Source organism: Nothoprocta perdicaria, unplaced genomic scaffold (genome assembly GCF_003342845.1).
Source record: "Nothoprocta perdicaria isolate Ctin4 unplaced genomic scaffold, notPer1 scaffold_23, whole genome shotgun sequence".
Classification (NCBI taxonomy): domain Eukaryota; kingdom Metazoa; phylum Chordata; class Aves; order Tinamiformes; family Tinamidae; genus Nothoprocta; species Nothoprocta perdicaria.
In genome coordinates this window covers 1,205,190-1,219,650 of record NW_020455455.1, presented here as the reverse complement: position 1 = coordinate 1,219,650, position 14,461 = coordinate 1,205,190, and the positions used below count along the sequence as shown (strand labels likewise).

Here is a 14,461-nt window from a genome sequence, read left to right as displayed (position 1 = left end):
GCCCCGTGCTTGAGCGTGGCCCTGAGTAGGGCTGCGGCTGCCAGACCTCGGCTCATTATCAGCTCCGCGGTGCAAAGCGGGAAGAGTAATTGGCTATCAGGAAAAGAAAACAAATTAAGCCACGGTTCGGTGGAAAACAATGGCTCCTGAGCTTTCCCTGGAATTGGAATGTTTCTTTAGGATCTGCCATATTGCAGTTGCTGAATGATAAATAGGCTGTAATTATAAAGAAACATTGTTTCCCTTCCAGGCATGCTTCTGGCATTTAGGAATGTGGGAGCAGGCAATACTTYTATTAAAAATAAATAAATAAATAAAAAGAAATAATAAAAAGAGAAAATGCTGGGACTGAGCTGCTGTGTTCCTGTTGGCCCTCGTCACAGAGGGAATAGATTATGCCCATGTAAAATCTCTATATCTCTCTGCACAGATTGTGTCCTAGTGTGTAAAGGAGCTGGAATTTCCAGCGCTTGTGCTTGCAGCACACACTCAGCAAAGGTGCAGCTACGTGCAGTTTGTGCCTATTATAAATGGAGTTGAAGCCAGTTCTGGAATAAAGTGCTGGTCTGTTACTCAAAAGCTTGCGCTGTAGGATAATATTGTGCAATGTAAATATACAGACCTGTTTGTAAACATGCTCTGCTATGTTGGCTGGACCTGTCATGGAAGATACTACATGATCAGTCACCAAGTATCACAGAATCACAGAATGTTTAAGGTTGGAAGGGACCTCTAGAGATCGTCTAGTCCAGCCCTCCTGCTGAAGCAGGGACACATTATCTTTTCTTTCTCTTTCATAAGTAAAGGATTAAACACTTTTAATTCCCTTTCTTCTGCTTTGCTTGTATCCAAGTTGCACATTGTGTGCCAAAAATGTGTGTTCCGGGGAGCATCTTGACTGCCCAAATTGCTGTTTACTATCTGTAATTTAATTTCAAACATCCTGGAAGTTGATAAGGTCTAAAAATCAGTGTGAGACAATTTTGGGTAGTGTGAGACAATTTTAGGTGATGATTTTAGATACAGGTTATGWGAATAAAAGAAAAATGTTTCTTAGAAAAGCTTGCACATTTTCTAAGATTGAGACTAGTGGCTGAATTCTTCTGCCCGKCTAAGAACTGGAAATAGCCTATAGCTGTTTGCGTTCTGATATATATTGTAACGCAGGGAAACATCCCCCTTCCAGCYCAGTTGGTGGAAGCTATGCACATGCCAGCAGTACAGTTTGCACATCAAACTAATTTGAATAAAAATTATTTTTAATACCTGTTTAAATGTCCTGAATCAGTGCCTTAGAGTATTTTAACAAGATGCTGAGCACTTGCCAAGATTGGATGTGCTTAACACTGATACTATATGAGCTGCTGATCCTCAATATCTTTCTAAAAACTATATGCAAATCTTCGGATAAGCTTAATCGTTTCAGTATCCAAGAGCTAACRTTAATCGATCTTGATTAGGTCAGCTGCTTTTCTGGTTCATTAAGTGGCACTGGTTAAATAATTTAGGCATTTAATTTGACCTATGTTGAAAATTTTACATGCTGTTTTCTGAATTTTACATATGAATTTTAAAATACTGTCACATAGTTTCTGTATGTCATTGTGTTTTGCCATTACTTTTGTGAATTGCACAGGAAGCGGAAAGTGAGAAGGGTGCAGAGGTGGCATGAGATCAAGGAACATWGATGTTGGAGAAGAATTCTTAACCACAGAAACGTTACAGGTTCACAGAAGAGTTGAGGTTGGAAGTAGAGTTTGGAGAAGTTGGAAATCATTTGATCCAACACCTGCTCAAAGCAAGGTTGAGTAGAGCAGGCGGTTCTGGGCTGTGTTTAGTTGGGTTTTGAGTATTTCCAGAGGCGTTCAAATACCTTCACAGCCCCTCTGAGTGGCCCATTCCAGTTCGACCACCCTCACAGTAAAAGTGTTTTCTTATGTTTAAATGCAATTTCCTGCACTTCAGTTTGTGCTCATTGCTTCTTATCGTGGCACTGGACACTGAGAAGAGTCTGGCTCCATCTTCATTACACCTCCCCATGAGATATCTGTAAGCATTGATAAAGTCCCCCTCTGAGCCTTCTCTTCTCCAGGCTGAACAGTCCCAGCTCTGTCAGCCTCTCCTTGTCTGACAGGTGCTCCCACCGCTTAATCACTTTTGCTGCCCTTCAGTGGCCTCACTGCAGTCAGTCCATGCCTTTTTTGGACTAGAGAGCTCAGACCTGGACACAGCACCACAGATGCAGTCTCACTAGTGCTGAGTAGAGGGGAATTATTACCCTCCTCTAGCTGCTGGCAATGCTCTAACTAATGCAGCCTTCTTTGCCACAGGGGCAGGTTGCTGGCTCATGCTCAAGTTGTTGTCCACCCTAGGTCCTTCTCTGCAATRTTGTTCTCCAGCAGTCATCCCTCAGAAATATAAATCAGTAAGTTTTCTTTAGAAATAAAATATATTCAGCTCGTAATGCAGAACAGTGTCTGTTACATCTTATGCATTTTTGCAATGTTAGTGTGTTCCTGTGTGTAGAAAAGCTTAGGTTTACTATTAATGAAGCTACTGAAAGCTGTGATTTTCATTAGCCCTTGCTTTCAACCAGTGCATTCAATCTATGGCTGAACAGCCTTTCCCAAARGCATCAAGTATCAGCATCAAACACTTCTAGGAGAAACTTGGAATCATCCTTAAGAGAGATGTTATTATGCTTTAATTTATCATGTCTTGTACCATTGTTGTTAGTTCTGTTTCCTGCTAGCTTATTTCCCTTCGAGAAAGATTAACAATGTAAAATTACTAACATGGAGGTACATCAATAGGTGTTTTATGAAAGGAAGTAAGAAGCTCTTGGTGGTTGTATTGTAACCCTTTTTCAAAAGAGAATTGAGAAAATAACTACATTTTATCATATAACATATGGTCTTTGGAAAGTTATTCTTTACATCCAGAATGTAATACAGGAGCTAGTAGTTGTGATTCTCTCATAAGGGAAGGGAAAGTTGCATAAATTTCATATTACTAAATTGGCCTTTTAGTAATATTAGAGGGAAAGTAGTTAAGGATTTTGTCAATTTGTTAATTATCCCTCATTTCTCATCTAATTTCTGCCTAAATAAATTTCTGTAGAAAATAAATTTATTAATATATCTCATTTCTGCATAAGTAAAAGACATTGCCCTAACTACTTAAAAAGAGTCTTCAATAATTTGTACGTTTGAAATTCTGGGGATTTGGGAATTTAGTCTGCTTTGATCTCATGGCTGTGCAATTTGGCCAGTAATTTCCTTCTTATGCTGCTGACTCCAGCGGTTGGAGTGCCCCGATATTGCTCCTTTCTCATGGAAAGGGAAGGGTGGTCACGTTATCATATCAACCGCTCAGCAGTTCAAAGCAGGGTAGCAGCTGTAGCCAGGGCAAATCCTCTTTTCTTTGTGTTATGTGTTTATTTTTTTATGAAATCTCTGCAGTATGCTATTCCATGAAGTTTATCAGATCATGAATGCAGCTGAAAGCTCAGAACAGTGATAATAAACACCTGTTTCTTATCCGAGTCTTCTCTTGCTTGTTATTCATTTACTACTAATACTTTCAATGTGRCTTCTTTTGCTGCATTGAACAGACACTTTTGCTTTGTCACCCTGTTCTTGCTGATGRTTTCAAGTTATTGTTGCTTTTGCAGCTTTTTAACAGGGCTAATAATAACATCCTGTTGATAATTGTCATTCCTCTTGTAGTCCGAGAGATCAACTGTGCCTTACACTGTTGAGTGATTGATTTTTCTCTCTCTAATAAGTTGTTAGCCTTGTTTCACTGCTATAATATCTCCCTTTCTACCACAAAATCTTTAAAACTTGTCTCTGATGTGTTTTTTCTTTTTTTTTCACTCGTAATAGTAACATAGCTAATGCTGAGGAGCAAATGTATTTGCTGTTATTATACATTGTATTTTTCTTGCATCTGGTCTGAAACCATACATTTACTCTATGAGGGGGAAACTAACTGTAATTCCATTCTTTCTTTTCTTCTCCATCGGTATTGACTGGAGCTCTTTGATGCAGAGGCTCTTTATCATGTAGCTATGCAAGTTCTCTGTGTTTGTATATCTGACTTTATTTCTCTTCTCCGTACCCTTTTTTTTTTCTGAGAAAGAGTTGACCGTGTTGCGCAGAAGTTCAGCAGCTCTGCTCTTTTGAAGTTTTCGTTCGTTCCCACTTTGGTCGTCTATAATTTCAGTGCAAGCCCCCTGCATTCCTTTTAGAGCTGTAAGCAATATGTCCTACAAATTCCCTGCAGTCCTCATATTTCTCTTGCACAGTTTCCTTCACCATCAAGTAGAAGGTAAAGGTGCCTTTCAGCAGTGCCCTTTTCCTCAACAGCAAGTCTACCAAGAGAAAGAACTGTAGATGCAACTGACCTGCATGGAGGCTAGAGCAATTTTAAATGGGAATAGTTGACTGTTACACCCTAATCTCTCTTGCCTGGAGTTTGAGAGAGCTCAGAAGTCATTGGCAAAGTGCACTAGTGTCCAAGAAAAACAAATCAGTTCACTGAAGCTGTGAGTACAGCTGCCTCTTCCTGTTGAGCTACACCTGCTTGCACCTTCATTTAAATAAAAGCAAATGAAAAGTCTTAGGCCACCTGCTAGCTGACTGTTAAAGCTGCAGCTGCCAACTGATGAGTAAATGGTTAAATCCCACAGTTTATACCATTCTCAGGAATTTTGATCATCTCAAAATTTGGCTTTCTTTCAAAACCCACTTCCGACATCTATTCCCCCTCCTCCCCAAATTTTCCATCAAGCAAGTATTGTCAAATTACCATCTCAGAATCACATGGCAAGCTTTTCTGCTGAAATAAAAACAACAGTGGTATAAGTTTCATATTGCTGCCTAATGGCAAACAACGTTAATTGGCTGAAATCATTTTAATCTCAGCCACAAGGTGTTTGGTGATACTGATTCCTTTCATTTCTTGATTCCTGATACAGGATACCTTTAGGAAAGGCCCTTTTCAGCTGCATGGTGAGTGTGTTGGCTGAGTGTAGGAGCTGATGAACCATGCCATAGATATGGCTCATTTTTTCTCTTTATTGCCCAGACCTCAAAGAAAGCTGTTTGTTCCAACTAGGGAAATCTGCCAGCCTGAGAAATTAGTTTGCTTGTGATCCCACAAGCTGGAAGTTCCTGGTCCTGGAGAGGTATACATACATGCCTTCTCCTAAAGGAATAGACTGCAATGCATAGCTTGGCACCATATGGAGCTCAAGGGTGGCCAATATGCTGGAGCTGTGTCAAGGGAAAAAAATCTTTCTATACTGCTTAGAGTCTTCTCATTTTTAATTCTACTTGCCTGTTCTTCTGGTGTGATCTAGAAGGGCAATCAAATGTATAMAAAGTCGTGCTTTTTTTTTTTTTTTTTAAGTAGCAAAATGCTGTTGCTCAGGATGAAGGCTGAATACACCAAGCATGACACCGTGGTTTGCTGTGGGAGGCACACTTAAAGCTGAGCCACTTGAAATGGATTTCAGTGATAGGGTTTGACGATCTGTAAAGTGATTTGGGTTGCGAATTCTAGTCAGGTTCAGTGCTGGAATCAGCAGGGTATTCAGACATCCAGGGAAAGTGCACTTACAGCTTCCCCATCTACCCAGCACAACTGGAGCTCATTACTAATGCACTCACTGTTTTAGAAATATTTGAACACCTGGACCTGTACATTTGTCACATGGCAGCCTGAGTGGCTGCCTTCCGTCACTGCAGATTGAACAAAGGGCTGCTAAAAAAACTTGACAAAATACCTGCTGCTTCCCTGGRCTCCATGTGGCTGCGTGATTCTACTCAAAATTGAGCTTATTACAAGAGCAAGACCTTAGTGGGCAAATTAAGAAGCTGGCAAACTTCTGGATGATTCGATCTGATTCTAGTATCGTGCTGCTATGTAGTGCTGAGCACCAGCTTAAAATATAGGTCTCAGTGTATGTTACCTACCCAGAATTTTAAGAGAGAAACAGATTTTCTCGATAATGCCTTTTTTTTCCCCCAGACTACGAGCTCATTTATCCCAGCAGTAACATTCTGACTTTGTCCAACAGCTTTCCCTTGCCCTGCGAATGTATTTCTGTCACGTAAYGAGGTTCTATTGTGCTGTGCATATGTTGTTCCTTGTGCAGAAGGAATGACAAGCGCTGGGGCACCGTCATAATGAGATACACTCATTCCTCAGATGTGCTGTGCCCAGGCACTAGGCCAGAGACAAAGGGTTTCCAGTATCCAAGTACAGCACGTCTCGCTGCTCCAGCGTGGATGTTGCTCTGGTAAAGCCTTGATGCCTTTCTGTGAAAACTAAACCCTTGGGATGGATTCTGAGGTGCTAGTGATGCATGCCAGGAATGGATCTGATGAGAAATACACTGGTTTGCTTAAATAGTTCTAGTTAAACAGCGGTGTTGTGAAGAAATGTCCTTTTTTTCAAGTAAAAATATTCTCTTTGCTGTTTTTTTGGTCATGATTCATAGAAATTACATAAATTTGATTTATACATTATTCAAGTGAGCTTTCTCCTWGAGTTACAGCTGTGTACTCTTAAATATCCTGCCCCATGGAACAGTGCATCTTAGCCCATGCCAGTGAGATGGGACATTGTGACACCCAGCAGGAATGTGTGAGCACCAGCAGTGCCAGCTTTGTGGTCTTCAAAAATGGCTGTGAGCCAAGGGCAGCCTTGCTTTTCTGATGTTCAGTGTTTCTCAAACCTGTCTACTACCTACCTGGAATTCCAATGAACCAGCTGCTGAGCCAGCACAGCAGGGTTTGCAGAGGTACATTTTGTAGAAGTCTCCCACAGGTTTTTGCCTTTTATTTTTTTTCAGTTAAAAAAAAGTAAATAAAAAAGAACTTGCAATAAATCTCTGGAGGGCATATTTAGGAGAGGATTGTGTCTGTTTGGGTGGCCTATTCCAAACACCTTACAAAACAGAGGATAGCAAATATGAGTTGTGGGATGTATGCCTTTCTGTAATCAGAGGAGATTTTAAAGGATAGGTAAACTAGCAAAACCAGGGAGCAGGGACTCCTTTTGGCAGAAAATTACTCTGATGCTTCATGTTCACGATGAAAGAAATTGCTCCATTTCTTCCCAAATGGTAAGGAAGAGACCTCTCGCTGCCGAAGAAGCACAAAGAAGCAGGTGCTTCTTTGCACAGCGCCTTCCTTAATGAAGTGATTCTGGCTTTGTAAGCTTATTTGAGCACTTAGAAGCAACCATGCCAGAAATGCTCACTTGCCTTCTTGGAAGAGAGAAGATGAATCTGTTGAGGGCAGTTGTAATCTGATGCATGAGCTTCCTTCCCTGTCTTTTCCTTATCCACCGTTTCAAGGTGTATAAAAGCTTACAGGGTTTCTTCTCTTCTTATTAAGCATCAGCCTCAGCCTATTGAGCTGTCTTATAGCTTCAGTAGCCCTAGATGCAGAAGTTGGAAACGTGTAAGTCTGGTTTAACGTCTAGGATGTTTYCATTCTGACAGTTAGATTGTTTGCTGGTTGAAGGAGACAACTAAGCACAGGGGATTAGGAAAGCTGGAGTGACAGGTTCACACTTCGTCTGCTTCCTCCCACTGCAGCGTGCAGCAGCCCTCCCAAAGGAAACCTCCTTTCACTTCTGAGCTAAAAACACCTCTCCTCTCAGCATATTCAGAGTTTATATTAACTTGTAGTTTATCTCAATTGTTGCATTTTTTTCAATAGTTTGAGGGGAATGTGCAATCTTTATCTGCCTTTTCTCCCACTGCTCTTGGCTAAGCTCACGTCTCCTGTCTACAGTATAGACCTTTCTGTTTTCTCACCTAATTGAACAGCTAAGGACGTTGACAGATCAAACTTTCCCAGTGCCTTTTTGGTGGCTGACTGAAGAAGGAAAAAAAGGGGGAACGGAGAGCAGAGTAAAACTACATGATAAAAATCATTTGTACTAAAATAGTTTTGAGCCTTAGAACAAGGAAGGCCTTGTAGTGTCCTTTCCTATAGGAGGAGGCATTCTTTTCTCTAGAGAACTGCATCCTAAACAGCCAGGTTAACAAAGCTTAGGAAAAAGAAAGCAAAACTGCCAAATTTGTACTTTGTCTCCTTGTCTATAAAAAAGAATTAATGCCCAGGGTGCTCTCAGCAGGACACTGTTTTGCCACTGTGCCTTTTGTGCCTTGATCATAGGATCTCACTTCAGTTCTTTTAACTTAGAATTAACATGGATTATTGTTAAGGGGAATATATGGCATTTTTTGTCAAACTTTTAATGGAAAGAGGTTTTAAATCTCAGGGACAATGAACAGGAAGACGGTCTTCATTTTCATCTGTCCAAATAAATATATTGTTGCCATCTTAACTGATAGACCGTTTTGCTAGAGAGCAATGAGGTGTCTTTTCACTCTCCGTAAGAAACCTGCAACATCCAATACCTTCCTGAACTTAAAATTTGTATCTAATGAGTGTGCAAAAGCATAACACAAGCTGACAGATTTACTGTCCCTTAAAGAAACAGAGTTGTTAAGCCCCTGCTGTAAAGAAAATACCGGTATTGAGACAACTCCATTTGTGTCTCTATCTTTTGGGAATTAAACTTGACACTCAGCTGTCATCCATCATGCCCAGCAGAGTAGAAGGAAGCAGAGTTGTCAGTCAGCAGGCTCTGAGTCACCATGCATAATGTACAAACAGTTTCTGAAGCCTTTTTAACCCGTTATGCCCAGAACAACTGCTAAGCTGAAGATCCCTTCAGATCTAACTGCTAGGCTGATCCCTTCAGGTCTCTGCTCACTGGCGTTGCAAGGTGGTATCACAGAACGAGTGGTGGTGGGGGTGAGTAACGCAATGCACTTCACTCGTGTGAAAGAAGTAGTAATAGGTTTTATTGATATGGGCAATGATTTCAGGAGATTCTATGGCAAGGTCACCTGTTTTTACTGCATGAGGTGCAAGAAATACACAGAATTACCAAGGACACCYTCCCATTGAATCACAAGGTTCAGATTGGACCCCTTTGCTTTCCAAGCTCCTTCTGAGGAGTCTGGGTGYAGCTGGGTCCAAGCCTAGTCCCAGACCTGGTGAATGGTTTATGACAAAGGGGTTTTGTGCACAGTTACATCAGTAAAGTTTGCACATTCAAAAAAAGAGAGTGTGCTATAGTCACTACGAATTTGTTGTGGCAAAGATCTCTTAATCCTGAGGAGTATCCTTGAGAGAGCTCAATGGGRTCTTGACCTGTCCCCATATTTATGGGATACGATGATTGACTTATAGTCAGTCTTGCATTTCAGAATGACTTTTGGCTGATGTATGCATAATTAGCCTTATCTCCCCATCAGGATGCAGCCATCAGGACTGTTAYTGATGGTTAATGTCTGAGTGGGGGAAGAAATCAGGGAGGCAACTACCAGGATCAGATAATGTCACCTGAATAGGGTTGCGTGTGAAAAGTCAGGTTGAGTTGGGGAAGGAGCACATCCGTCACAGGTGATAACACAGGAGTGTCAMTGACCGGAGAAGATGATGTGGTCAAGATGTACCTAAAAGGTAAAACCTCAGGAGGGGAATGTGAGTTGCTTTTCCTTTCACCGAAATGGAGAGGACTCTTAGGGTTTGGCTAAGTTGGAAGTTTAATGAGAAGTGTAGATTTTTGCAGAATATAGCAGATTTTTCTTGACTGAAAACAACTGAAGCTGCTGACCCTCACTCGAAAGTAACAGATTGCTAACATGGAAATGCTCCTGCTCCACTCGTTCTCTTGTTCTCTTGATTAAGTCACTTCCTTAGACAGCTAGAGTCTCCCATGGTGCATGACAGCCAAGGAGTCGCTAAATGCAATATGTTTTACCCAGCAAATGGGAAAAACAGAACAGAAAGCTTGATAATTTTGGAAATAAAAAATAACCTTTTCAATGCCTTTTTCACCAGTGACATCTTTTTATTTAAGAAAAAAAATTTAGTCTGAGAGTTTTGGGTTTTTTTTTTTTTTTTTTTGACTAAACTTTGCTTATTCATCAAGTTGACCTAAGGTGAAGAAACTTGAAAATTCAGCATGTTATTTAGTCCTACGTTTTGTCTCAGAAGAGGCAGCTCATTGGCATGCTGGTCTTGTTTTCTGTTCTGCTTTGTTACCAACTCTGCATAATACCACAAGGTGCAAGTTCTTTGTCTTGTTGAACTGCAGACCACTTTTGTGCTTGAGAATTTTTATTTCTAACCAGGGTTCGACTATATTCTAAAATATGCTGCTTTTTACATTTAAGAGCTATAGTTCAAATAGAAATGCTTGTTCTTTACCAAGTATGCCAGCACTTGCAAAAGAGCTGTGATAGGAGAGGTTTGCACTTCTGTTCATCTCACAGGAGGTTCAGCTGACTTTTTCTGGACACTCTGTTACCCAAAATGACCTTATTACATTGCAGTAATAGGAGAGTTTTTGCATTCTAAGCAGAATGCGGGACGACATGACTAATTGTGTTGATAGATTGGCGTAATGCTGACCACAAAATAATAATTTCCTTTGACACTGGGATGCCTGTTAAATAGGTGAATGATGGGGTAAAAATCATTCAAGGGCAAAGGAGAGGTACAATGAAAGCAACATTTTTTTTTTTACTTAAATATTTAAGGCAATGCAATAGAGCTTAATACATTTTATTGCCTTTCCTGTGCCAGCTGTCTTGCTTTTCTGTGGAGATTTTGAACCGCAGGTTCTGCTTTCATAACTTTCTGTGGATTGTGGTTGCCAAACTGCAACAAGGTCGACTGGCAGTGTAAGGGTACCTCAGTACCCTGATGTGTTGTGAATCTGTTATTTTCAAATAAATAGATGCTCACCATGCAAACTAGATTAGAATCTGGTCCTGATTTTGAACAGCAAGTTTCAAATGGGAAGTTAAGGTCATCTTATCTTGTTAGGGAATAAATGGGCACACAGTGTCTCATGTTTTCACTGTATGTGGTGTGGAAGAGTGAAACCCCAGTAGGCTTTGAGGTTGACATACAGAAACTGTAACCAACTTTGCTGATGACAGACTTGGAATTCATTTCAAATTTGAAAGCTGTAGATTACACTTCTCAGTGATTCCATTAAAAAGAGCATCAAAACATACAAGTTGAATGTTCACCTTACTGGCAAGCAAATTCAATCTCAAGTTTGTCTTATTCTTTCAAACAGCCCTCATGGTAAATAAATAAATAAATAAATAAATAAATAAATAATCCTCTTTCCATTGTTTGGAAAGCCCATTGAACTGGGCTTTGATTGCTGTGACAGTAGTTTATGTTCATGTTTTTGAATAGTCACAAAAAAATTAGAAATTAAAAAGCAGCAGAGCTCTTGGTGACATATTTAGGACTTAAGTAAGTGGTGAAGCATGAAAGGGCAGTTGAGGTTGGAAGGACAGCCCTTGATGGTTGTCTCGCATTCACCTCTTCTGCAGACTTGCTCTCCAGCACTTGGCTGGAGAACCAGGGATTGCTAGAGCAAGATCACCCATCTGATGGATTAGGTGCCTTCCTGTAATGCCAAGGTGTTGCCAGTGTTTCGAYCTGGATAACCACTCAAACTGCAAAGCTCATGTAATGCTTAGGATCGAAAGCAGAAGTCTGTTAGACTCTCTCCACTAGCTTCGTTTTCATTTTGGTCCCTCCATTCTCTTTTGTAAGCCCCAAAATGGGGCAGATTCTCCTCCACTGGGATCATTATTAATTCCATACTTTGTTTCTTGAAGATATCAAAATTTTATATTGGTTAATACCACTTCACCAAAATGGGACCTACTGCTACTTAAAAGCATCATTTTTAGTGTGATGCTTACAAATCGCCTATGGCCAGGAACTGTTTCATCTTATTAAACACAGAGTTATGTCTTTTTTTTTTTTTTTTTTTTGATAGTTACATATTTCTGAATTGCTTATGTTTTAAGTTATATAGTAGAAGGATGATGCTTATATTGTTTGTACAGTGCATTACAAAATAGGGTCTGGATTTTTGCTTGTGTTGCCTCGTGCCCTTTAGAATGGTAGACATTTCCTACCTTATCTTGATTTCATAAATGTTCTACTTTCCACTGAAAGTTTCACATTTGTTGACTAGCTTTATTTTTTATTTGTTGACTAGCTTCTGCAGTGCATTAGCTGCCTCTGTCTCATCTAAAATAACAATTAAAGACCAAGTTGAAAAGGATGTCCTAATTTTCTTTTATTTATCCCGCTTCGTGAGACAATTTTCCTTTGATTTGTGAAGATATGCTGAGAAGTTGACAAGCTTATTTTCTAATGCAAATTGGGAGTCCTTCAGTGAGACTCTCTGTTTTTGATGCACGGGCTCCCTCCTCTGGTGTGGGAGGTGTATGACACCATCCTGCTACAAGTTTGCTTGAAGCAGAAGTTGAGTTATTTGCAAATTCCTTGCAAAAGCAGAATGCTCTGATGGGGACACAGTGGGTGAGGATGTCACTTACCTCCTCGTTCTTTGGTCACCCACCTGTGTTCTCCCGAATAGCAGTCATGGAACAAAGACTGGAACTGAGAAGAACCAGGGTCACAGGGCCCAGCCCTTGCTATTCAGCTGCTGATCAGCTCATGCTTCACAATRTGGAAAGCAATGTTTTGCAAGTAAAATTTATGAATAAAATCAACGAACTTGTATGTCCAAATAACCCCGTGAAGTTATTGTCTGCCTGATTGAATGCTGTCAYCTTTGTGACACAGCTTTAGTTAAAACAAGCTTTAATAATAATAGTACATTAATGTTTAATAATAGTAATAAAGAMGCTTTAATTTGTAGACAAGAGCAGAACCTTAAGTAGTTTAACAAGTGCCACCTATGTTCTCGCGAGTGCCTTCCTTTAATGCTCTCACTGCATAGATTTATGGCAGCAGACACAATAGGGCACAGCTCCAATGACACAGAGTATAACTCGTGCAACCTGCACTGAATTTGCACAAATCTCTGCATATTGGAGCAAACAACTTAAAATTAACTTGATGCCCGTTTAGTACGTGGTGCAAAAGACTGTGCACTGTCACTGTGACCTGAGCTGCCCAGATCCAAATCATAACCTSCAGTTCTGGTAGGAGTTAGGGGGCTTTTATACATTTAGGGCAGTGCAAAATTGACATCAAACTGGTGTGCAATGTTTTCACTTTAARGTATCAGCTTTTTATTACAGGGCCTGAATTTATGACAGATATTGAAAACAATCCTTAGATTTTTCATTCATATTAGAAATAGCCTGAAAATTAGTAACAAGGAAGATCTCCATGTTGAAATATCAAATTTCACAAGTCATTCAGAAGTCTGTTTCTGGAGTTACTATTTTAGGTGCTCCTTACACCTTCACTTAAAGCGAGTGTTGACGTTGTGTCTATTGAAGCAAGAACAATTTTGGGAGAATTAATTATAGCAGCTCTCAATTTATTTCTTGCTCATGCCAAAGACACCGAGGGGTGACCTTTCTGTGTGTGCATAAGATGCACATGAGAAATGTTAAGCACTGTGCTGCTGAGTGATAGTGTGAAAGAAACTACCCTCATAGAAACAAAACATAATGCAGGAGTCAATGCAGTTCCTTTCTAAAAGTTTTGTGGTTTTGTGTACTACCTCCATTTAAAATAAAATTGTTCATTGTATATTCTTGTCCATGGTCTGCTCTTGGTCATCTCCTTCACCATCGCAGTAAATCTTCTGCCCTAACATCTGTTAGGTGTCTGTTCAGCTTATGTAAGCTTACAAGGATCTAAGTGATCTCTGAGTTCAAAAATCTGGCCTCCGAGAGCATCAGCATTCTGTGATGTACGAGTAGGTGACACTTGTCAGTGGAAAGTAGCTTTACTGTGTGTGGGTTAAATTGGCCATCTGATTTCCTGACAGGAGCAGAGCCCTGTTTATGTGCTTTGCTGGCCCCACCAGCATCTTGCTTTGTGACCCTGGCAATCCTTTGGCCTTTCAGCACTTTCACTCCTTGCCCTTCTGCCATAAGTAAGCATATTTAAGGTTCGGATCATAACGTGCAATGAGCTACTTGAAGGAATAGTGTGGTTTTTATGCATATGCTATGAATTGTCAAGTATTTTCTATTAAAATAATATTTTTTCCTTTTTCTTTTCTTTCTTTTTTTTTCCTTTTTGTGCACAGGTCCTTGGAACACCAAATGAAGATACCTGGCCTGGTGTCCACTCTTTACCCCATTTCAAACCAGGTAAGCCTAAGTACCAAGTTCATCCAAATTCTCCTCTCCCTGGAAGCACAGGGCACAGATTTAATTACCATGGCTGCAGGCTGGGAACTGGCTTGTGAAGACAACCTGTGTTATTTTTGGCAGCTCCTAATTTATTAATGAACCTCTGCAGTGCTGCTTGAAAATGATCCAGGAAGCTCTGCACAATGCACTTATTCAAACAGCTCACTTTTTATGCACTCTGTGTGTATTCTTTTTTTTTTTTTT

General features: G+C 40.3%; 1 protein-coding gene across 4 annotated transcripts in view; it reads left to right on the top strand.

Moving 5' to 3' along the window:
* CDK14 (cyclin dependent kinase 14) overlaps positions 1-14,461 on the top strand; it is a 283,282-nt gene that overhangs the window by 174,781 nt on the left and 94,040 nt on the right. For all 4 annotated transcript variants that reach the window (XM_026039394.1, XM_026039392.1, XM_026039390.1 and 1 more), the window contains exon 10: positions 14,152-14,215. In XM_026039394.1, coding sequence (XP_025895179.1) covers positions 14,152-14,215 — 64 coding nt within the window. The remainder of the gene's footprint in view (positions 1-14,151; positions 14,216-14,461) is intronic.